The sequence below is a fragment of the Schistosoma mansoni genome, chromosome 1, assembly GCF_000237925.1.
Source record: "Schistosoma mansoni strain Puerto Rico chromosome 1, complete genome".
Classification (NCBI taxonomy): Eukaryota; Metazoa; Platyhelminthes; class Trematoda; order Strigeidida; family Schistosomatidae; genus Schistosoma; species Schistosoma mansoni.
In genome coordinates this window covers 20905089-20931420 of record NC_031495.1, presented here as the reverse complement: position 1 = coordinate 20931420, position 26332 = coordinate 20905089, and the positions used below count along the sequence as shown (strand labels likewise).

General features: G+C 33.8%; 2 protein-coding genes across 2 annotated transcripts in view; one reads left to right on the top strand and one right to left on the bottom strand.

Annotated features, from left to right (window-relative positions):
• The window catches only part of Smp_140950 (transcription factor mrg-related), a gene marked incomplete at both ends in the record, with an annotated part of 36882 nt that overhangs the window by 6039 nt on the left and 4511 nt on the right, over positions 1 to 26332 (bottom strand). Inside the window, 5 exons of the mRNA XM_018793614.1 lie at positions 255 to 466; positions 506 to 621; positions 665 to 748; positions 784 to 898; positions 941 to 1013. Of these exons, the coding sequence (XP_018648108.1) occupies positions 255 to 466; positions 506 to 621; positions 665 to 748; positions 784 to 898; positions 941 to 1013 (600 nt within the window). The remainder of the gene's footprint in view (positions 1 to 254; positions 467 to 505; positions 622 to 664; positions 749 to 783; positions 899 to 940; positions 1014 to 26332) is intronic.
• Smp_140940 (hypothetical protein) lies at positions 7757 to 26321 on the top strand (the record flags this gene model as incomplete). The annotated part of the gene is made up of 11 exons (XM_018793615.1): positions 7757 to 8873; positions 9819 to 10106; positions 11074 to 11363; positions 12980 to 13691; positions 14976 to 15412; positions 17046 to 17415; positions 20756 to 21234; positions 21439 to 21635; positions 24020 to 24156; positions 25164 to 25225; positions 26292 to 26321. 11 exons carry the CDS (start codon positions 7757 to 7759, stop codon positions 26319 to 26321), a joined length of 4119 nt encoding a protein of 1372 aa, XP_018648109.1.

The following is a 26332-nucleotide window of genomic DNA, read 5'->3' as shown; positions in this document are numbered from 1 at the left end:
ATAAGAGTGAGATATTTGGGAATTAAGATTCCATAACACTGGATTTATTATCACATAAATCAGAATCGCTGAGGTATGAGTCTATGGAGTTAATGGAGAATCAAAACATAAGGTGTCGGTTAACGTTCTGAACACAAAAAAGAAGTCATTAAGCGAATGCACGAAACAACCATACGACTGGTTTGTCTTAAAAATGTTCCATAAAATCAAGAAAAAAACCCCCTAAGTTCAACAAATGAGCTTTTCAGATTTACATTTTCAATAGATTTTATTCCTGATTTCGCCCGACTTTTTCTTCTTCTGCTTGATACTGTAGTATTGTTGGATACGTTGTTAGATTCTTCGGAAGGCTTTGATGGTGCCTTGGAATCTTCGCTCTCCTTTACTTCTATCGTCACAGGTGTGCTCGGTTTTTCATCAGCTTCACCGTTACTTTTAGACTGCTTTGCTTTAGGACTCTCCTCTTCTATAAATACAGTAAGTGAAGTAACCCAGAAAATATAACCTTGTTTTACATTAGCAGGCTTCAGCGTGCGCTCCACATCCTTCAAAACTTCCAGAGGTGGTAAAGATTGTGACTTTAATTCAGATTTTCTTAAGACTTTGACTTTCCCAGACCTTCTACAAACCCGTTCGACACATTAAGTAGGAAACACTAATTTACATCTGCCGTTCCAACTCCTTCTGTTTCTTTAATCCCTCTTCATTATATTTGAACATACGTTTGTCAGTTACCCACTCATCCCAACTATTATCAAAGAATAAATTTAATAGCATCCTTACTTCTTATTCCAACCTTGGTAGTGTACAAAATACATTACTCCATCTTCTTTCACCTTGACATCCAGACACTTGGCTTCATACATAAGAGGTCCATGGAAGCAAAGAAGTTTTTCACCTGTGTATGCAAGCTGATATATATTGAAAAAGAAAATCACACCTGGTTCATACTTAGGTTTCAAATCTACATTTGACATAGTAACGCAAGAGTTGAGGTGAGCGGCATGCACTATCTAAAACAACTAGATGGAGAAAACAACTTCATTTTACAACCTCTGACGAATCATCCCTACAGAATGTTGAAACTTCAGTGTGTTGGGCCTATAAACAGAATGTGAAGTCCTAAAAGACTTGCAAAGTAGTCAAATTCTAACTCACTTGTGTGAGAGTTAATTATTTCAAGATGGTGACAATACTAACAAATGTAATGTGAAATAACAGTCTTTTCATCCCATCCACGTGGTGAAGTTATGAAGGAGGGAGTGTTTACAGAAGTTGCCAGCACTGTACAAAGGCTAAGGAAACGTTATCGGAGTAAAGTGGAAAAAGGAAATATGAAAATCAGTTGATGATTACAACACTGTTATTTTCCTTAAAGCGTACAAAGAAGGCAATGATGATTAAGGTGATAATTATATTTTTGTTGTAGGGGAAGTTAAAGATAAGTGAGACCCCTGAATGATGTAGTGGCTGTTACCATGTCAAGCCCACACAGATTGTTCAAGCCTCTGGACAGATCAATCTATTCCTTCCTCCCAAGTCACTTCTTTACCCTGCCACTTATTCGCCTATTACCGCTGACTGCGTTTTATATGATCGTATGTGTACCAATTGCTTATCCCATTCATCATGTGTCTGTGACTTATTTTCCTCTAATCATAAATATTGAGGCACTCTTGGTCAAATGAAGTTGGCTCAAATGTGTTCGACGATCCTTTTCGCCTCACACTCTCCCCATCGCTTCCTTCACTGTGTTTCTCTGACCGTCTGACTGTATAGACGATTGCATGAGGTGTACGTATTTAATTTCGTTATTTACTAGGGTGATTTTAGTCGATAACTATACATAAGGGTAGCTGAGATGCATGTTTCGATAATAATCACCATACGATCCAATCAGAGTCAGATAATGGGCCACCGAAATTAGGTTCAGAGAGTGGAATGATCATTTCACATCAGTTCATGTTGTGGTCTGGTAATTAACCCTGACCGAATGTGTTCGTTTCGTCGTATTCGTTGAAAATATTAAGATGATCGTCAATGTCTAGTATTGTGAAAGTTATTTGATTTAGCGAGTTAATTACCAACACAGATATTTTTTCCTGAGTGGACAATCGCAGAGCGAATAAGTAGGACGATTTCAAACCCTGTAAATCGCGAAGAGCAGTTCATGTATAGTGTAAATAACCCCATCCAGCATATGTAGTTCTGTATGTCTTCGAAATTGGTGCTGAGTCCATCAATTTTACTAGACACACCCGAGCTGAAAACGTTCGGTCATGCATTCACACAGGATTACCACTGGGCACTCTGTACTACTCAGTCCTCGCAACTACTAGTCAGTCTAGATCACACGAACGTCTCGAGAAACCGATATTTTTGCAAATGCACCTTCGAACTCTTTCATTACTGACTTCTGTTTTGACTGTGTTTGAGGTCCTTCGATTGGAAAGGTGTTACTGGCAAAAACACTGAACATACGTGACATCTTTACGTGTTACACGCTTGTTGTCCCTTCTCATAAAATACCCGTATCCATTTTTACACGTTTTAGAATTGTTTTCAGAACCTTAAGGTTTAGTCCACTAAGCACCTTCCAAGTGAACCGGTGCCACTCAGCGAAGAGATTCTAAATATCTGTGAATATCTGTAAATATTTGCTTCAGTGAGTGATTTCATTTTGTCATTGTATGACGCCAAACGATTGATGACAAAGTCTTCTTTGGTCGAACTCAAATATACACCATAGAGTAGTTGCTTGTTATTGCTCCATGGCAATCTCCCAGCTTCTGCTTAACGTGGTTCTGGCAAACAAATTTTTGACGCTATTTTGCTGGGAACATTCCTGTTGTTTTCCGGATTTATGGAAGTTGAATCTAGTAACCATGTTTTGTTTTATAGTGCGTTACTTCGTACAAACGACACCTTAGGCCTCCTAGCGAAGGAATGACATTGTTGATTTATGTTGCGTTTTTTAATATCATTTGTAATTACTCAGTGATACCACAGATTTTCGCGCAGTAAGTTTTATTTTGATATGAATGGGGTGTTGCCGTTGACTGTGATTAACATGAGGAAGCTTCGTGAACTAAACGGAAGATGTAATGGTTTGTTTTAATTGAATAAGTTTTTGTTTCTTTGACTGATGTTTTGCGTTGGAACCCAACATTTGAATCTATTTCGGTGAAACAGTGGCTGGAAAGACTATAAGGAGTGCATTTTCTAGAAGTACTGACGTTTACACTGATACGACCTTCCTTTGGGATTGCAAGCTGCCTTTCAGTGGTGATTTCCCTATCAAAGAACAAGAAAGTATAGTACTTATTGGACAGTTCCACAAATATATTTTCTATCAACTAACGCTAAGAAGTTGTCACTTATTGCGACGTCCGAAGTAGTTGCTGAAGCAGTTTCAACAACCAAACAGAGAAATCAAAATTGTGACCAACATTAAAGTGCAAATAATGTTTAACATAATGTACGATGTCGGAATCATAATTATACTCAATAATATGAGGTTATAAGCCGAAATATCAATAAAACAGTGAATATGGAAGACATTTCCATTTTCAATGTTTGCATACCACCTTCTTATATAACTGCAACCAATATGCAAGCGTCATTCAGAGGAACGTCGAAGAAGCTGGATAGGAACAATGTTGTTAAATGTCTAGATCAACTGACATACAGTGTTAAATCCGAACGAAGAATAATTGATTGGTAAATGCTAAGAATTATTCATGGGAAATTTTCACAAACATTATAACTGAATAATTATTGAGTAACATGATTGTAAATTTTTCATATTCCTACTATAGCAACCATCCTGCAATCAATTTTGATTATGTAGATATCATTACCAAGTTTTGAATAAATTCAGCAAAGAATCTTAAAACAACACAGAATTAAAATATATTACAAAACAACGAACACACTTAGAAATACTTTGGTTCGATTAAAAGAAAAAATCCCTCTCATGTCGACACAGAAATGTGTCTACAAATTAGGATGTGTCGATTGTGATGTCTTCTATATTGGAGAGTCATCTCGCGAAATCTTGACTCGCGCTAAAGAACGCATTAGGTAAACAAAGAAACCTCCTAATAATCCTGTAGAACTGGATAGACTTCAAAGTAAATCGGCAACAGCAGTTCACGCCATTTTCAACGATCATCAAATTGATTTCAAAAATATCAAACTACTACAGAAGGGTTTTTCCAATTACAAAGAAAGGAGAGTAGCTGAAGCTTTCCATATAATGCTTAATCCCACTGCTCTCAATAGAAAGGAAGGCCTTAACATACATCCTACTTGGACTATCTACCCTAGTCACCTAGTCTGATATTATTTACAACTTCACACCATTACATTACAAATTGAACTCCGTCCTTTGTCACTATAAAAGTCACACATTTTTCATCATTAACATTGCATGCATACACACAAAATTACATACGTATCGCTTATGAATCTTTTTGAGTGAAACGAGATGACATGACATTGATTTATTCAGACCTGTTTTTGATTGATCACCTGACATTCGTGTTGTTCCGTTGTACTTAAATAAACTTGGATTAATGTGAATTTGGTTATTTATTCTCTGAAGAAGTGACCTACACTGAGCCATGAAACGTCAGAAAATCCAATTTTTCTACTCATTGGGATATTGCAAATATATTAATTTATTTAATTTCGATTATGGTTAATTTTGGTTAAGCCTTTTAATTAACTTACTTAACGGACACCGTCATTTGGATAATAGCAATTTGCATATTCTTTGTACTGTTATGATCACTAGAGCACATGACACTCTAGCCGAAATGTTGATTGCCTAAGTATCATTCGATGACTCATGCTCCTCCTCATATATGTATGCACGCAAATCCTATTATCAGATTTTGCTTTGTCTTGATGTGGCCTTATTAAACTTGACTATAAATTGCCTATGTCATTGATTGCTACTCGCTTGCTCGCTCGCTCGCTGATATTCGCTCAGGTGCTGTTAGCTTACTGGCCTGAGTTATTTGACAATAAACTGTAGTTGCTGATTTTTATTCACCACTAAGATTGGAGTTATAACGGTTATCAAGGTGAACGATTAACGAAGCACGGCGCTACAATACTATCATAAGCTTGTGTTTGAATTGTCGGTCACTACTGTACGATTTATCATTTTTAACGCCTTAACAATCTACCAAATACAGTACCCCGAACTCACAGTAACTTTTAACTTGATCTTGTATGATTATTATTTTTTGGTGTGGTGCGATATGATCTGCTTGTGTGCAAATCACGTATGTCTGAAATATGTGATTGATACGGTTGGGGCTGATATTTGTGTTCTTGACTGAAACGCACTTAAATAGGCGAGAGGCTACTACACAGAGGACTAATAAGTACTCAAAGATGACTCAAGACCGGTCATGCGCATCATTGTTTTGGCTCACGGACATGGTCACATATAGCTCTGTTTCTATTGGCGATTTTGTCAAGTTATAATTAAAATGTCCACAGCACACAACAAACAGAGTTCTAGTTTTAACGGGGTCGAAATTAGAAATAACTAAAATACATTGCATAGTTTGATTAGAGTCCGAAATATTTTTTTGTTAACAATTTCAACTTCATAACTTGAATGCTCTTCCAGAAGTGGTTACTAGAGCATCCCTGGTAAAACCTCATGTACGGATGCCATACAGCTATATGCTCATCGAAGCTTTACTTCCGCATGGAAAAGCAATCACTTCTTTTCAATGAGCAGAAAAGATGTACCAACACCAATTTGTCCAAACTGCTACATATCTCGCTACTCATCCATCGTTGCTATCATTATCCTTAAAATTGTTATCATTCACTGATTTAACTAATCAAACCTCTTGTCATATCTGTTTATTCATTATTCTTAATATTACGTCAAAATTTTACTACAGTCCGTTACTGAAGCGTGATAGATTGACCCACTCGTAACCTATGACCACAGATAACAATAAAACCGAATTGAGATTCAGGTACTGAAGTTTATCCGTAAATTAAAAGTTATCAACATAAATATACCATCCCAATAATAGTTATAACGATTACAAAAAACGTTGTTTCTAGATTTCAGGAGCAAAACTTTCAAAATATCAAACCAAAGGCGGAGCGAAAAAGAGGTGACCGAAGTCAAAGCAATAGACGAACAGGTTCAAAATTTGATGAAGACAAACGCACCTAAAACACAATCAATTTATCATTATTAAACAAAACAGTTTGTAATCAATCAAATATCTGCATTTCTACTGGTAACACTGAACACTCTGATAATACACTTATTTATTTAACTTATAGACCCGCAACCACTGTTCATTTGCATGTTTCTAATTTCTCAAATGAATACTACACAAAACCAGACTCTTGTTATCTGACTAAGTAGCCGATTCTTCATAAAGCTCTATTCAACGAAAACAAATGCACTCGTTCAAAGTCAAGATTTTCAAATCATCAGGTAATTAACGAATTCACTAGGGCCAGTGCCATCGAGTGTTCAGACTACTCCGAAGAAGAAGACTTTGTGTAGTGAATGAGAACTCAAGTGGGGACAACTAAATGCCTTTAAATACAAAATTAAAGAATGTCTTAGTAAAATCTGAGGACCATACAGTAAATTCTTCATTCGCAAAATGTAACTCAATTGTCTCAAACTTGACTGTTCCTTCTGCAAAATGCCAATCAATCGTCCCAGACTTCATTGTCCTTTTATTCGCACATCAATCGTTCTTTGTTCTCGTTCTTTCTTCTTTGATCTTTTCAACCTTTTGCCGCCAGGCGTTTCTTTTTCGATTGATGATACATACTACTTGTATCTGCCAATATCAGTAAAACACACACAACACCTGAGGTGTACTTTGACATCAAAGCGCTATCGTAAATAGATACTCTAGTTTACACCAGGTCGTTACAAAGAGAGTGGATAATGAACCTTATCATGACATACCTGGAAATAGACAGAAACGTAAATAGGATATTTGCGTCCATATGTTTTTTGACCTGAGGCCTAAAATAAAGCTGGAGTGCCTTGAAATTATACATAAGGTTCGGTAATTGATCAGTGATATTTCAGACCATACATATTGGTGGAGATGATTGAGCTAGCTAATGTGGTTGTCTAATTAATTCGAAATGGCTGATAGCTACTGGAAATAATTGCTAGTAAGGTTGTTATCTAGCAAACAACTGCCTGAACAACCGGATCTAATGATTCAAAACGATGTTACACAATACAAAAGATGACTAATAACAAATTTGAACTAGTTAGTCCCGTTTCTTTCATACTTTCATTTTTATGAGAATTGGTGAGACCACTAACACTAGACGCCCGACATAAATAAGTCCACACATAGTCCTACGTATTAAGGTACGGAATTCAATCCAGAATTAACAGCCTTTTTACGGAGGTGAGTTGAAGCTACGTTAGAAGCCATCTACTTATTATTGTGATCTGAAGTCTTTTTAGAGTACTTTCACCCAATGTGGCAAATTAAAACCTTTCTAATCATATAGGTATCTACAATTTTCACAACATTATACTATTTGTTAACAAACGAAAACAGCTTTTTGATAAAGGAAACAATATATATGTACGTTTTCATCCCTGATATGCCAAGGACATATAACATTAGAACACGTATCAGTCTGTTTGACCAATTCAAGTGTGTGAACTTGTCAGGCGCGCATAATTCGTATCTTGTATGCTATCGTCGCTAAGTTTGTTGGTCCGATGCAGCGGAAATTAGAACAATTACCTGGTCTTAGTAATGTGACTGGGAAATACACAAAAAAGTGTACAGATGAACCATACCCTCGTTTGTTTGTACGCAATACGAGTGAAGGTAGGAATGATGTTACAATCCAAGTGAATAAAGTCAACTCAGAAAGCTCAGGATTTCATAATTCTGATGTCGCACCTCCTGTATGGCCACTGAATGCCGCAAAGTCTTCAATTATGCAACCTCGACTGGATTCCGCCAATAGCCATGATTACGTACCAGTGACTCACAAATGTCCAAACATTCATGTCGCCAAGCCTCAGTATGTAACTCCTAAATCATCGATAGCACACCAATCTTTGATATCTAGTGGACCAAATACATCTTCAGGAGGAAAAGTGAGACCTCAAAAGTCAAATATTCCCATTAAGCCACAAGATATGCAACGTACCAAAAGATATATGAAGGAAGTTGTGAAATCGTCATCATCAGGAAGTGTGTCCGCACTTCAGTCTAAACCTACAGGTGTGATAATAGCCACTCCATGTTCTCCACAGGTTAATGAACAGGGTCTCACCAGGTCATTTGATGGTTTTTCTGTGAGTGGGAGAGTGGCTTCATTTAATTCATTTTCTGGAAGCGAAGAATCATTTCATACAGGCTCCGAAAGGGCTTCGTTTTTAAGTGGAAAAGATTTTAGTCAAAGATTGTTACCTGGCCCATGTATTGTGTCAGGTTATTCTTATGAAACAGAGGACGGGATTCTTTCAACAAGAGAGCATTCACGTGACCGATCGTCCTACACTCAGCCATCAAATTTGCTGAATGTTTCGAAGAACTCACCTGGAGGTGCTGATTCTCAACACTGCTCTAAGAGATTCTCAGATGATCGGGAGGCTTATCAGCTAGGAGATGAACAGTTATGCAGTAGAATAGGTCGGGTAAATCTCTCGGATAATGGACCGGCTGTATCACCTATGCATATCAGTAGTGACTCATCATTGCAGTCCACAGAACAACATATTTCTTACTCTGGAAATCAGGAAAAACAAGATACGAGTGAACTTAACAGAAAACCCATAATACATCTATATGGTCTTCAACCGAGGCACACCTCATGGAATGTTGGTAAGTGTATACAAATGAGTTGAGTCCAATCTACTCCGGATTGAACTCTTTTACTAATATGACATGTAAAATATTCGTCTCTGCAGTTAGGTTAGACGGTCATAACTATTATTTTGGTGCAATGGAAAGTTTATACATCATCAGAAACATGTGACTCTGATAAGAATTCAAACCCCATGAGAAGAAAGTTTCTGTTGTTGATTATGATTCTTTTGTAACTAAATCTTTGCAACTGCATCCACCAGCCGATCTTATTCTTAGAAGATGATTTGACGGCTCAATAAGAAGACACCTATTTAGCGATTGCTGGTGGCGCTGCCTAGTAACTGTTTCCTTGCTTAAATCACAAACCATTGGATTTTTCCTCGGTAAAACGCATTTAGTAAATTTATACACCGACTGGTATTGTCACTGTACTAAGTTCCAACATTAGGAAGTCTTAAAAATGTGTTACTCAGTAGTTTCACTGCCGATTGTCAGAAAATAATAATGCACTTTGATGCTCAATAATTATGAGACAGAGTACTGATGAAGAAGTTGTATCTTTTTGGTCTTTTTTGTCACGAGTTATCTGAGAATATCAATATCTATGCCTTGGCGAAGTATCAAATAATTAAAAATAATGATCAGGCAAAGCCTATCACTTCTTGAGCTTGCTCCCGGTTTAAACATCTTTAAAGGCCTATCTGTTAGACCGCCAATATAATTGTTCCTTGTACTCAAACTAATTAACTTGAAGAATGTTGAGACTGACCATGTTTCCTGAAAGCAGAAAACACGGTCTATTTGTGACTTCCAACGGCCGAAGCTATAAATTAAACCTATCGGTCATCACATTAACTATGGTTTGTGGCCAGCTAGGTACCCCTTATATCGCTTATACCGAACCAGTTTTACTAACTCATTATATTCTTTTTACTTAAATACCTTGCTGTATTTTATTAGGTTTTTCCAATATAGGTGGACTACCAGATGCTAGAATGCCGGGTTCACAGTGCACACAAAACGCTTTGGAACATTACTTGTCAGACTTGGTAGCAGATGAGCAGAAAATGATGGCAAGTAGTCCTTGTGCTGGTGTAGCGCGTGGTTATTGCGAAACAACGTCTGGTTATATGAATCCCTCAGTTTCTCCAAAATCTGGTGAGAATGAGAAGAAAACGTGCTCTACAGACTTATTACAGTTTCTAGAGCAACGCATCGAAAATGCTTTGAGGAGTATGACGTCTGTGGGTATGCTAAAAATATAAATATTTCATGCATGAAATCAAGTTAGACTAGGATTATTAATTTTTCTCAAGAATGTAATAAATAGTTGACTACTCTCTGTAATTTAGTTCGGAGTATTTTAGGCGTTTCTTTCGGTTTTTACTTGAAAATTTCTATTAATGTTCTCGGTTGAAATAAACCACACGTTTTTATGACTTCCTCCTTTCTTATATGTGAAGTTCTAGACAGTTTGTTAACATCGCATCAACTAATATGCGTAACTCACCGATTAACTATCTGTTGAATTTAAGTTGGTTTTCAAATTTTCCAGGAAGTCTTATATCGGTATATTACCACTTTAAAGTTAAAGATAGTATAATTTAGAACTTAAATTGGGACAATATATTCTCTCCATTTTCTATATGCTTTGTAGCGGGCTGGAATATTTGCGTATCACCACACGTTTATCATTTGAATATGAAGGACCCATTTTCTCCTTTACTGAGCTACCACTTTGTAGTCTAGTTTTCCAGTTAGATAATGCAACTAAGTTTATGCTTTTACTGTAATGCATTCATCAACAACATGAATTTAAGTTTGGGTGTTTTTTGGTTACGTAAAAAATGTTATCTTCATAAGTAAAACAACAAGTATCCAAGAAAATTTATTTGGCTTACAAGGCTAACTAAACGAGAAAATTATTGTTTAGTATAAGTTTGTCTACAATAAAGTGATTTTTGTGACGGAATTTAATTAGTAGATTTGTCCTCGGTTTTATTTTAGATAAAACAAGTGGATACAGTTTTTATAATCACTGTGGCTAATGTTCGTAATACTGTGCGATTATATAAATTATTATGCTCTGGTAAGGTCCTTACTGAGTTCTTTTTATGGGTAGTAATAAATAATATGTACATTTCACCTCTAGATGTTTGTAAATAACTGAAGCTTTTAAACCCTTAAGTATTTTTTTCTTGTTTTGGATTATTAGACTCAAAACCATACCCTCCTAACAGTACACAAAATCGGATGCGTCCAAATAGGAGTGCTTCTTTAAATCCAGTTTGCGATTCTCGAATAAAAGGTGCTGAATCATCATCAGTGGCTGGAAATCTTTTTCAAAATCAACGCACGTTTGAAAATAATGATTCACAACAGATTTATTCCTACGAAAACTCTGCTGCGCCTCCAAATAGACAACACATTAGTTCCTTTTCAGATGAACGTTCAAGCCACGCTTACGCAGAAAGTAATGTGCTTCAACAATTTAATTTCGATGAGGTTAGCGTTGAAATTGAATGCAATATTGTTTTTGTAGTGTATTAGAACCTTAGTTTAAAACTCAGTAACTAGATAAGGGAGTTTGATATTGATTCTAGTGTCTTAATCTGTTAAATTTTTAAATTTGTCCCAAAACAAATAAGACGGTTAGGTTCAAAGTGTGTTTTTTCAACCCATGAGTGTTGTACGTAAAATTTCATGTATAGTGTCTTAAGGCTTTGAATAGCACTGACTAGTAGATGCTTCATTTTTATTTCTGCCCATCCTCTGAAATCACTATGTTCATAGATAGAGATGCCTTATAACCGTCTCAACCGCAAAAATTTCATGTTGTATGTTTTTTTATTTTGTTTTTACCACTTTCCACAATGGAGATAAACCTTTCAATATTGAAATTCAGAAATTCAGAATAATAGTGACGTTTCATACGTTTTCTAATTCTTGAGAGATATAAGCATGGAGGATCTCGTTCATAGTGACGCTTAAGATGAGGAACAGCAACCCGATTCTCTAAAAGCCTCCAGAGCACTAAGTCCTGTTAATACCTGTCTCTATACTGGAAGCTAAGGAGTATACAAAGATCGAAACTAACTCGAGTTGACCAAAAATGTACTAACGTGGTCGTTATTCTTTATCAGTTTTCTATATAATATTTTTGGGTTCAGTAATCTTAATTCTTTTCTCCACTGTTGTTGAAATATTCCTTGGTGAGAGTTCTTATAAGTTTCTCAATTCTCGTTGCGGAGACCATCTTTTCAGAGATGAGGTGAATTAATTTAAAGGTTTTCTAGTATTTAAACTCAGTATTTATCACCTTCTAAACTTTAAGTCTAGCCCAGAAGCAATGAGTATCTCCACACTTACTTTATAATTAGGTTCGGAGAGATTGAGAGCATGTGGTTATTTGAGTAGTTTATTTTCAGAGGAAGAAATAATGTGAATACAAATGTAATTGAGAGAAGAATATGAAAAGAATTCATAATTTTTCTAAATATCCTAGCAAAGACCCATACGACGGGTTACCAGAATAGCCATCTTCATTGTAGAAATAACCTTCAAATAAAAGCAGAAACTAATATAGACGAGGAGCATATGGTTTGTTTACAGCTGCCGAGTTTAAATAATCCTTCACGATATACTTTTGTAGAATGTTTATCGTGTATTTATTATATGAATATAACATAATTGATCCTAATTTCAGCCGTGAAACACAAAATCCTTGTTTCGGTAAATTTAAATAATTCGCTGAACATTCAGTTGCCCTAATTATTCTTTACTGAATGGCTTCTGTCTCTCCTGCCATTTATCGGGTGCTAGGCTGACGAATCATCATGTTATATAGATTTTCTGATTTATTATTTCGTAGAAATAACCATACCTAGCATTATTTCCACTTTTAATATGACTAATGGATAACTCTTTGTTACGGTTTAAATTTGTGACTTTAAATTGTTTATTAAAGTACGATTTTCTGGGCCTAAATGTTTGAACTGCTAGTAAATTTGTCATTAACTTGTCTTTTTACATTAAGAACATTCATACAGGCAAAACGTTTCACAGTTTTTACTTGTTCGGGACCTGTGAATTCATATGCTTGATATGTGTGTGTTTTTTAGTTGCAGTATCTTCTTAAAGCTGTTAGAGATTTATTGGCGTTACGCGCTCCTTCTGCATACACAAACGTTTCATTGGGACAAGATGGATCTAAAATCACTGAACTAGATAAACCAAGAAAGTATGGTAAAACTGAACGAAATGAAACAATGTCAAACAGGGATGACCAGAGTATGTGTACGGAGTCACCATATATAACCAGATCATTATCAAGCAGTCGTAGTAGCAGTGCTGTGAGGAACAATCGCTTTGAGACGACTTCAGAATCTCGAGGTAGCCGATTAAGTTCTGGAATATCCGAAGACGATAGCCATTCAAACGCTGATTTAATGCATCAGCGTCTACCCATAGGTTTTCAGCATTTTGAGCGGTATTTGGATAGCAAATTTGGCCCAGATCATCCAACTAACAACGCTTTCACAAACAGTTCGGATGTTCAGCCAAAACCTGAGTCATGTGCAAAAATAATACAAACGAGTTCAGGACATTCCCCCTCAGTATTGTCCGGAAATTCATCTGACCACAATTCACACATGTTAACCAAACAAAAACCGCCCAGTTCCATTCCAATGCATTTAGGAAGTACTCAGACAGGTATTATTATCACCAACAATTCCGAAGAAACCGTCAATCATTCTTCTAGAACACCTGTTCCGCAATACCCTGATCATTTAAACGAAGGTTTCCGTCCTGTGTATACGAATTTCCAGTCTGGTAAGAAAGGATTACCCATTTATTCCTCTTGTTTTTGATTTACTAGTCCTACGGTTTACCAGATAAATCCTTTTTTGGCTTCTCTCCTGGTGCCTTGAGGTCATAGCATGTTAACAGAATGAGGAAACGCATAAAGTGTTCAGCTTTTGTCATTAAAAATATGCTTGGGTACATTTATATTCTGTTTGTTAACATCCCATAAGAAATAATTAATCCTACATATAAAAACTTGGGACCGTTGAAACCATATCACAATATGGACTTTATCCAATCACAAATAACTTAAGTTAACCATACTTTTGTTATTGAAAAAAAATAGTTTGAATAGTGGTGGTGTTTTATTAAATAAAATCAGAAGAGGATATTTAACACCAAATGATGGCTTAAAAATGTTTCCTTAAAAAGTATTCAAAAATTAACTGTTAGAACTCCTGAAAGTACTCCACAAAAATGCTGTAGTAACCCAACTAATAATAACAATTTATGAAACCACATCAATAAACATGAATGACTATCAGTACAGGGTTGTGAAGATTTTAATTTTATTGAGATTACGAACCGACACAAGTTAGAAAACTATTGAAAACGGTAAAACATTAGATGGCTGTTTTATCGTAGTATGCGACTCCTCGACGGCATACACCCGCACCTCTGCATCCGAGCATCAAACCTAGGACCTCTAGTCTCGAGCGCTAAAGTCTGACCTGTAGACCACTGGGCTGGGATCCATTCAGGTGCAAGTCTAACTTCAGTTAATCCACGATATTGCACAACTATGTTACATGAATGAGATTGGTGAATAGCACATTGCATTAGACATTATTATATGGCGACTAGCAAAAATTAGAAGTTAAGAAAAAGAACGAAAAAAGATGACACAACCAATTTAAAAAGTAGTTGTCATTCTTGTATGAAGTTGATTGGTTATACTGTAAATAACTAGTCAACGATAGGTTCGACAAGCCAAACTAAAATTAAAGTCTGTGCTACTTGTGGGACATTGCTAATACCCAAAGTATATCCAAACTCATTCGCCAACATGTAATATGAATTACCGTTGATTAAAAACTTTTAAATCGTATAATTTAAGAAAAATAGGTGGAAATGTTTCTTTTAGAAGTACTACCTTCGGCTAGCTAACCAAATACAACGGATTTTACGACCGATAAATTGTGTTCTGTATTGTTTACTATCGGCCGACCAATCGACCACTGACTATACTTATCTTAGATATAGCATCTGCTAGCAATCTAACATAACTTAATTTTTTATTTTATTCCCAAGACTATTCAGAACAAACGGAATGGAATTCAGAGGAAAAACTAACAGTGACTAGTGAATATTGTAATTCAACGTCTAACCAACCTGGTTTGGCCACACACTCACACAACAGTGGATGTGTGTCTGTTCCCTTCATAAATCATTCAACCTCTTCTCATACTGGAAACGCAGATGGTAATGCCAATCATATGAATTATTGCACAGAGTCAAATAACATTTATGCTCCCGATCCTCAACAGGGACAAGTAACTTCTTGGCCACCAAATTGGTATCAATGGTACATTTCTTCTCACATGTTTCCACAAAGGCATCCATCCTATTCACAATTTCCCTATCACCACTACTATTACCCACACCTGAAACAACAACAACAATTCGGTTTTGACCATACAGTTTTTTCACATCGTATGAATCGTTTAGTCACCCCCTTATCTTATGTGGTAAGTCATTATATTGAATCTACACACTACTAATCTTAGACTATATTGAAAAGTTCCTTAATATTTTTGATATTCAATATGTCAATAAACAAAGATTTTAGTATTAATGCTAATTTTGAAATATAATGAATCATTATGGTGATTTCTTTATCTACATAGCATTTTGAAGAATTTACTATAATAATTTCTCTTTTAAACTAATATTCATTTTTATATTTAAATAATTATCTAGTATTCCTTCTTTTTGGATTCATTGTTTTATTGCGTTATCTAATTGTGCATTCACCAGCCAAAATATTATTGATATTGATTTTGTTAGATTCTGCATGGTAATCAGTTCCACAGTAAGTACTCGTTCTCGATGTTGTGTGTTGATGTTAACTGATACCTTTGATGAGGTCCGTATGTGTATGAGCTGTGAGACAAGCCTTTTTTATAGAGAATAACATATTCTGTATCTGGTTTATTTATTATGCAACCGGTATTTGATTTAAATTTATGTTAATCATTTGCTGTGTTCTAGTTCTAGCTTAACAATTTCCGTTGTTTACTTTGTATTTATTTCTGTTATAAGATCATTTTTGTTGTTGTGAGCCTCTGTTTATTGAAAAAAAAATTTTCATTTACGTTGATATTCATCACAGTAATCTAGAAGCTAATATGTTTCGATAACTTTGTTATAAGTTTGAAATTCGAGTTATCTAGATTGTTGTGATTAGTTTCTTAAAAGTATTGAACTTTGTTTATACTTCAACTAGTACCAATGAAAACCCAACATGAAGCTGCATCGAATGATCCTTTGAAAAACAAGCACAATAATGTGGAAACCAAAAAAATCATTGTGGTTTGAAGTGCTAGACTCTGCAAACAATACAACAGAAAATCAACGGGAATAAAGTGATATCAGAACAAACAAGAGCATTATAAACTACAGAAAGAATGAGTAAATAACAAATTTTCAAGTGCTTATGGTTTATAGGTAAACAATCAAATAGAATCTATAGACTCCACACAATTCCTGGGGCTTGGTATGCCAACCTGTGAGTCATGGATGAGTCGTATGGTTGCAAAACATATTAAACTAATCACCCACGTACTGCATAGGACGATAGTCACACTATAGGACAGAGTGACTTTTAGCAGAAGGTTCCACTGATAAGATTTCAGTATATTGGCTGAATGTTAAAGTACCAACAACCTGACTTTGAAGTCTTAACCTCATTCTTGTTCATCGTCTATTTAAAATAATGATAAAGAAGGCTAAACTAATGCTAATAGTTTCCCAATGGTTTTATGTTGATATTAGTTTTTTAGGGAGAATATCGTGAAATCAACCAATTTGTTGAAATGTACTCCTTGATCATATAGTTTCCAAGTCATTCACGTACCTTAAATTCTGCAATGACTGGTACATGAAATGTTTCCCATGTCATAACGAAATGCAGTTCAGTAGGTTGAAAAAGGTGGTTTTAATAATCATAATTCACATAATTCTAAAATCGGGATACGGCCCAATATTTTATTACTGGTTCCAAATCAATATATATATATATATATATATATATATATATATAATTTTTGGTGCAAAATGTTATGAAATCTTTCGCATATTATCTGCTTTTACAATACGCAGATGAATTCTCCACCAAACTATTCGCCATCGGGGCATTTTTGCTGTATGGATCCAAACCATGCACATGTGTACGAAGGCAATTGTACATCCCCTTTGGCTGAAAGTTGTCATTTCGTCTCCTATGACCCACAGACTACAGAAAACCCACTACAAGCAACAGCAGCCAGTGGTCTATGCTCATGTGCAAATCCTGATGGAATCAAACGATTTGCTAATATAAACTACACCTATTCGGATAGAATTCCAACAAATTCTTATGCAGCTTACAGACCATCAGGTGTGTATTCACCTCCACCTGGTTATCCTTGGTTTCCTTGCATGAACACTGTTCGCTGGGATCCATTTTCTTATAATAACAACAATAACCTAGGTAAGTTGATGTTTATTTGAGAATTCCTAACGAAAGTATCTCATTTTATTGTGTTTCTTGCCTCCAACTGCATTAAATCATGTTTAGTTTACCGAGCTAAACATTATTCGTTAGGCTTAGAAGTGTCACTGGACATGATTTACGGCACTGCCTATCATATGCTTCTAGAGTACTTCCAGTAAAACAAAATGTCTCGTGATAAGTTAGTGGTATTAAAAAGATATTTTGTTCTCGGATGATACAATGTTGTTAGTTCAAGAAATTTTGCTCACTTTAGTTACGGTATACCTAACTACTGAAATAATGGTTGAAGGAACTGTGAACACCACTCTAGGATACAAGTGTGAATTGAGAGAACCTTAGTACTACGTCAGATAGAAAGGATGTAAGTTGAGACGGTAAAAAGGACTGATGAACAATAAAAATATATACAATAAACATAGAAAAAATTAGTCCGTAAATCTTTTTATATTACCGTTGTAAAATCAATAGTTGTCCTATTGGCTATATTTTTTGACTCATTTAACTATTGAGACCCTCAATAATATACGTAATACTGATAAGAGAACTGATTTAATTTGTTACTCTCACATGTTAGAATAAAATTGCTCTCTTAACTATATTTTTTCGTTTCACCGTTTCACAGTCAAACCCACTATCGTAAGATTACCATTCGTAATTATGAACGATCTAAGAATTTTGTTCTTTAATGACTGCCCAAGATGTGTAATGTTTTGCAGCATTATTAGAAGTTGTGAACTATGAAAATAATATCATGCACACATGAAATCTAAAATTATTTTGAACAGTATATTAGTGGCAGAAAGTTATTTATCATGTTAAAAGAAACGAGCAAAATATTGTTCGAAAGCATCATATGTATTTGTTACAATAAATATGTGAGCGACAAGTTTTTCTGGTTAAGAATAATTATACATGTTTTATTATCAAAAGGTGGTCAAATAAGTGAACAAGTAAAATGAAAGTGTTTTCATACATCCTCCTAAACCTAGCTGTTCGTTGAAGTTAATATTCTTATTAATATAATAGAGTCCTTTGACGATTACTTTTTGTTAGTCACTGATAAAGTTGCCTTAAAAAATCTATATTTTAAGATACCTCTAATACAATTACATCCTAATTAGACAAATTTAGATAAATCGCTAACACAAGAATCTTCACACACACTCTATACAATAGGAAATCAGTTCATACTTCTAAACATAATTCCCCTACCAACCATATTCCTGCATATTTATTATTAAAAGGAACTAAACAATATTTTCATTCACTGAGAACTGTGGTTAGCTAAAAAAATACGATTGCTTGTTATAAATCAGGCGGAACATGTAACAGGAAAAAAACAGTTTGGATTAATCAGCTTACTTTTTCTCAACATTTTCCCGAATTCATTCACTTAGAGAAATAAGAGCGATTATAAATTATTGTTTTATTTTGTAACTTCTGTCTAAAGAATCCTTTGTTCCACAGTGAGAAAACTAATTATTCACTTGTAATATAATTATAATTTATATGTATTTCATCTTTTTCCCTTTGTGTGTTTTTCTCTGTACACTTCAGTGTTAAATTTAATGAATGCCAGATGATATATTGGCAGAGATGCCCTTTTGTTTGAAAATTCGTTGTTGGTGGCACTTGACATTTTGTTTATTTATTTTTTTCACCATTCTTTCTCCCGTGTGTGTGTGTGAATACAAGTAGTTGAATGTGTCGGGTTTCGTACACTTGAAGCATTCTTTACACGACTTCTTTTTTCTATATATTTTCACATTAGGTTAATTTAAGTTTTATGCGAACACATACCTAATCTGATGTACTTTTCGTGGTATTTTCAAAAAAAGTATTTTTATGTGTACAGTTATATGCTGTCAAATTAGTGAATATTAGTCTAACTTGAAATTACGGCAGGTGTCAGTTTGTTAAAAAAATTCTCGTGTTATTTTAAGAAAATTAAGCAAACTGATACAAGTTGGAAAGTTTTCTGTTTAATGTCATGCTTTTCAAAGATCAATGATGCATACTAGTTTTTGTATGTTCATTTACTGCCTGAGTTTCGAGGTTAAATATATTACCCATAAATTTGAAATTCATACTTCATTCCTTTATATTTTCAGTATAAATGCTGTCTATGTTTACCGATAAGTGGAGATTTGTCAGTTTTAATGGACGTACAGCCTGGAATAAGGCTTCGTTACTTTAAATCACTGCATTATATTAGCAAGATAATATGAAATTAACAGAATGAATAACGAAGGAGTTAAAGTAATCTAGTAGTAATGATCATGAAAAAGAGTAAACACCCGTAATATAGTTCAGGAAGCACAAATGAAAAGATGTTTATAATGAAATACAGGAACTCGATATATAGAGTAAATGGTTCTGTGTCATTGTGACCAATTCTGACTAAACGTCTAAAGATACGATTTAGTAATTAACTTACTTAAATTTCAGCTATATATGGCAGAATTGAATCCCGTCCCGCCAACTTTGGTTTTAATCAGTCGTAAAGTAACAATCACTAGTCCCAACTCAATATGCGTAATTTAAACGCGAGTACACGAATCCCTACTTTGTAAATTAGTAAACAAAAGCTTTTTTTCAATTGTATGTTGGTAAATAAGATTAATTTATATTTCACTAAATGGTTATCTAGATTGTGACATTTCTACTTCCTAAAATATTAGAATAATCCGAAATATTTGGACAATTTATTGCTTTAATTTTAGGTCGATTAAAAAATCCATAGGTAATATATTTTCATCTGCTTTCTCTATCTTAATGTTATTAAAACGTTATTTTGCCAAAAAAAGGAAATCTGGGATATGCATAACGGCCTTTTTTCTCGTGCGTTTGCACAAATACTCAACGATATTGTTAATAATAAATAAAAACGTAGTCTGTGTAATATAGACAAGGAAAAATTTTAATTTGAAGGAAAATGTTGCGAGGATTATAAAAATAGAACACTACACCACTTTTCATTCGACTGAAATTATTTATTGTTTAATAAAGTTGATATAATGAATACGAAATGGAGCGGTTACAAAATGCATACATACACTTGCAGTTATTGTAACAGTATCTTACATGTTCATTATTAAACATTTGTCGCGTTATTTAATCTGACTTTGCTTACATCAATTGATATAATTTTTCAAAAACATGTGAAATTCAGAATTTTCCACCATATGCTTGTTTTTGATTGAAGACATTACATTTCCTTTATTTTGAGATACATAACTAAGAATTTTATGATCTCCATATGATACATGTATACATTGGGTAAATGCATTAACCCATTTAACTTTTTATCTTACAGAAAACTACAATTGGAATGCTTATTTTCAACGTCCGACTTATGGACGATTTACAAATTGCATGCCTCGTTCTGGTAGTGCAAATGCTGGGTTTACATATTCATCTGAAACAGATAATTTATCAAATCATACATCTGAACGTGGAGTAGCTTCAGAACTTGATAGATTTAAACAAAATAGCAATCGTTGTGAGCATTATTATGCAGTTAATCCAAGTAACCAGGTATTTATACTGTCAGATCAAACAAATGATGCACAAAACTTCTTTCATCACAATAATAATAATGGTAACAATGTTTTACAGTCACCGGCTTTACGCTCAATGACTAATTCGTTTAGTGCTAATGATTTAGCCGCTTACCATAATCAAAGTAGAATAGGAATAAGATATACTAAGTCAAGTTTTGATTTAGCTCCGGAATTACCCGTTGAACCGGGATTAGCTTTAATGGATCATTCTAATTTCTATTCAAAAATTTCAGTAAGTTTTACGTGTAAATTTCTGAATACTTTGAGTAATTCTATATGCTTTTTTCAATGTAGTTTTAGTTCATTTTCTGTTAATCATTTTATCTAACTGTTTTATTAATAAAAGATAGATGTTTATGCTTGTTTTAATTTATCACCAAATATGCCTTCTAACTTTATTTGAGTGATTTCTTTTATTAAAACAAATATTTACTAGTCATTAATTGAAATGGACAACAATAGTCGTTTAATTTTACCGAATGGATGGTCTGAAAGACGATCAGGTCTTGGTCGATCATATTATACATGTGATTCAACCAGACGATCCACATGGAATCATCCACTCATTGGACCGTATATACCACTGGGATGGGAACGCGTTGATTCAAGTCAATCAGGTGTTTACTATCAAAAGTAAATAATGAAAAAATTACCATTATTATTAATAGTAATTATTACATTACCATGTTCTACTTTTATTTGTTTATTTATGGGTTAGTATAGAAAAATTTATCCTTTTTAGTTGCTTTTTTAATGTCCAATAAACAGACAACTACATATCTACAAATCTGTTTTATGATTTTAAGCATTGTTCTTATCAATCGGATATATACGAGTGTATCAAGTTTGGGGAATTTTTATTACAGGGATTAAAAAAAGGGGTTGTTAAAATTTTATAGTTTATATCACTGATTGTTTCCGGTCAGACAACCATTAAAAATTAAAAGGACAGGACATCTGTTTAGTCCTAGTATGGGACTTCTCAGTAGTACCCATCCCCACCTGGGATCGAATGCAAGACTTTTAGGTTTCGCTTTGAGCATTTAACCTTTAGACCACTGACCTGACATCCAACGGTGTACATGTCTAACTTCAATTAATCCTTGACATTGAGGAATTTATTTTTAGTCTCCATTTATATGAAATACTCATACTTATCGTTTTAAATGGGTGATAATATATATTGGAAGTTGTCTTATTTGTCCATCATTTCTTTCAGTTCATTTAATCTCTTAAAATACTTTCAGTCCAATGATTATATACACTTTATGTTTAGTTTTGAAATACAGGGAAACTCATTGTTCTGATAATTTAGATGGAAGAGAAATTTAATTATTCAGAAAATGTTTGTCTTTTAACTAATATTTAACTTCTTCACCATCAGTATTGAAACAAACATCAAACTGTCTTGTCATACTAGTAAACATTTTTTCGACATGAGATCCATGTCATAATGTTAGTGTGTATTGAAAGTTCCTTATTTCAATGGAACATTGAATTAACCCCAGGGTAATTTCTTTCTTTATCATCTAGTCTACTGACACATTTTTAGATGGGAACCTTAGCTAATTAAAGTCAAATGGGGTTTTCTAGTACATTGGGTGGCAGACTGCTGTCTCAATACAAGTTAAAACATTATTTGGATCTGTATTTGGTCGTCTGATAGCAAAATGGTCAACTGATCAAAATCATCTCTCATGAAATAATCACCTCTTTGAAGTTGCTTAGAATGACATTATGTTACATTTCTCTCTTTTTGAATCAATTGTTTGATAGCATTTATGAACTTCATGAGTCCCTACGTCATTAGTATAATTTCAGCAAATCCATAATAATAAATCACATCGGCAAAAGTTGTTAATTATCAATCCACTTCCTGTACCTTAATATTATAGGAGTCTGTTTTGGAAATCGTTTATCAAGTGTATCAAAGTGTTTCCTTAGAACGAACTATTAGAAATAAAATGTCTTTCATTTTGTTTGGAACGTAAAGGCTAAAACAATGCATCAACATGAAAAAAATTCAACATGAATAATCAAATACAATAATGTAAAACCTTATACAAGATACATCGAATCGGTTAACCTAAGTGAATTGCTTTATGTAAAGCTCATAGTTATTGTCAGTAGATTCTGTTAATCATAATCTCTACATTACTACTGGTTGTCTGTTATATCCATATTTACACAGGGGAAGCATAATTTGTCCAGTTTCCATCCCATAATATAGACAATACTTGTTTGTGTTCAATGTATGAATGAATACCTGATTACTTTTATTTTATTTTTGTTGACAGCTGACACGATATTTTGATAATTAAAAGGAGTATCAGAAAAGTTTATAGTAGTGTGAAATAGACTACGAATAAAAATAATATCAAAAACGTGTATAAATTGTTTGATGTCTAATAAGTTGAAAATCTGTTGTGCCTCTACAGAAATTAACCTTTCACTAGTGGTTGTTCCATTAATGCTCATCAACATCCCGTTTGTACTATCTTCTCTCATTACAGTTCCACTACAATCCACTTAACACTAAATACTTTTTGGCGTAGTGTTACAAATTATATCTGCTTATTCCCCAGTTTCCGTAGGATAAAATACTTTCTAGATACCAGATTCATATTAAGACATAGCCGAATACTGATTAATTCTTTGGTTACCATCTCTTAACATAAGGTGAACTTGAACTATACTATACGGTGTTTCTCTATCTCCATAGTTTACAGGAACTGTAATGATGTATTTTTAAACATTTATTACTTCATAACGTGATGTTATATGGAATGTAGACAAAGAATCTAGAAAACAAACTACTACGACTATTAGTACTACTACTATAATCACTTTGTATCCTTAACTAAGTAAAATATATAAAGTGTTACTTAGACTTTTAGGGAAAAATTCAAGTGAGAGTTAATTCAATACCATAATTTTGGAATAAAGGTCATTGACTTTTTTTCTGCTTTAAACCAAACCCATAAGTTTTCAATACATTTTTACTGCATATTTCTTAGTTTGCTTATTCCTCATTGTCAACGTCATCATCCCAACCTTTGGATTAATGCTCCTTTAAAAGATCCTGAAGTAGAACGTAAAAGTTTCTTTACTGATCTACGTAAACTACAATTATCCCTACGGCATAATTTACTTGGTATGTTTATTTGTATTGATAGAAAAATTTTCTCTTCAAAAATTGCTAAAATATTTATTCATTCTAAGAATTTTAAAACAGATTTCAACATCTTGGTTAATGGTCAATGTATCTTTCGTTGTTTTTCATTACTCTCATCAGATATATTCCAACAGGAGCTTGAGATGAGTGCAATTTGTAAATCTTTTTACATAAACTAGTCATAGTATTGTGTTCACGTATTCAAGCGTTAGTTTGATGATGAATCAATTTAGAAAAAATATTATTGTATGTTCTACTACTTTCAAAACTCTTTGAAAGCAACAATTCTTTCAACCCTTTTATTTATCATAAAATACTTATCAATTTCGGGAATTTGTGGGGATTGCAGTATTTTCAAGTTGAATTCACAAGTCAATCTAAGCTAGACCACTGTTGAAGACCTTTAGGGACTGGATGTGCGTTTCGTCCTTGTATGGGACTCCTCAGCGATGCAGATCCATGGTCCTGCTCACTGTACTTGGACCCAGGACCTTCGGTTCCGCGCGCGAACGCCCAACCTCTAGACCACTGGGCCGGCATCCAACGGTGTTAATGCCTAACTTCAATCGATCCATGATCCTGTGCAACCGTTCATCCATTGTCTGAAGTGGATAACTGTATTACAATTCATTCAACCCGTTATTGATCATAAAGTACTATTTACTTTAACCATGAAATATAAATGAATTTGATTTATTAGATAATTATAATTAACTTATTGTAAGACTAGAATATATTTGCGATAACTTATCATGCTAAAGAAAATGTTGTGAAGACTCGATTATGGTGGAAATAGCTAGACCATTCATGTTTGTCCTACAATGAATTGGCAGTGAAGACAATGTTCACTTAAAACAATATATTTTTTCTAATCAGTTTTTCCCCACATTTATTCAAATATGTAGATAATGGCTGATTCAATATTCAATTTATGTTCAATTTAACTTTACTAATTTTTTATTTAAATGTTTTTATCTGTCTTGCAGATTGCCACAGTGAAGTGGGAGCATATAAAAATGCTAACTCAGAACAAGAGCAATACTTTATAGTAAGTTTATACTCTAACTTAAATTTATTAGAATTGTTATATATATGTTCTGGTTATCATTTTCATCCAATGATACACAATAAAGGAATTTTGTATTATTTGTGGTTTTCTACTGTTTCGGTTTTTTTGACAACAACCTACTTTCTGTTTGCATAATTAAAAGAATCTACTCATATTAAATGGATAGGTGTATCTCATCATAATTATTATGTGATAACTTTTAAGTATGAAAATTCCTAACTGTTAACTGTTGCATAAATGGTATCATAACTGAAAACTTACTTGTGACCTATTCTTCAACTATAATTAATTGTATTATATATTTTAAAACAAATGGTCAGTTTCTCATATTGTACAATAAATTGCATATGTACAGTAAATGTAAAAATTATCCAATAGGTTAACTTAAATAAGGAATTTCACTTAGAATACCTTACTTCCCTAAATCTATCTTGCGGACAAATCTCATTTTCGGCTATATATATATATCTTGACTTGTGAATTGTTTTTTCAGTGCCTGGAATTTCGCTTTAATGTACTAATTGCACTTTTGTAACAGATTTCTATAAGTTTTGCTTTTTCTTTACTTTCTTCTAAATTCAACGATATTTGTATATTACTAGTGACATCGTTTATAATTAATATAAAAAGTTTATAACTTTAAAGCAAGGATTCCATAAAGTAGTAAATTTAGTAATACTAATGATAGGAAAGGAAAAATCCATGTATACACCTTGTTTGAATGGTTTATATTTTAATATCTTTCTGGTTTACTTAAACGAAATAGAGACGATCATCGTCGATAGAAACTTTTTCTACATGGACTAACTAAAATAATCACCTGTTAATCGTGTAGTGCACATTCCTTCCTTTTCATAGTCGAACATAATTTTTTTAATACTTTTCTTTGTAGACCATAAATATCAAGTTTATTTTATATACGTTAATTTTCATTTCTCTTTTATTCACCTTATTACATTGTTAAAAACAAAATCTCAAACTTATATTGTTAAATATCAGACCTCCAAGTTTGTAAGTCAAATACTTAACATTTGTATGAATGTAGACTAGTTTTTATTCTGAAGAATTGGAATAATACTTAAATGT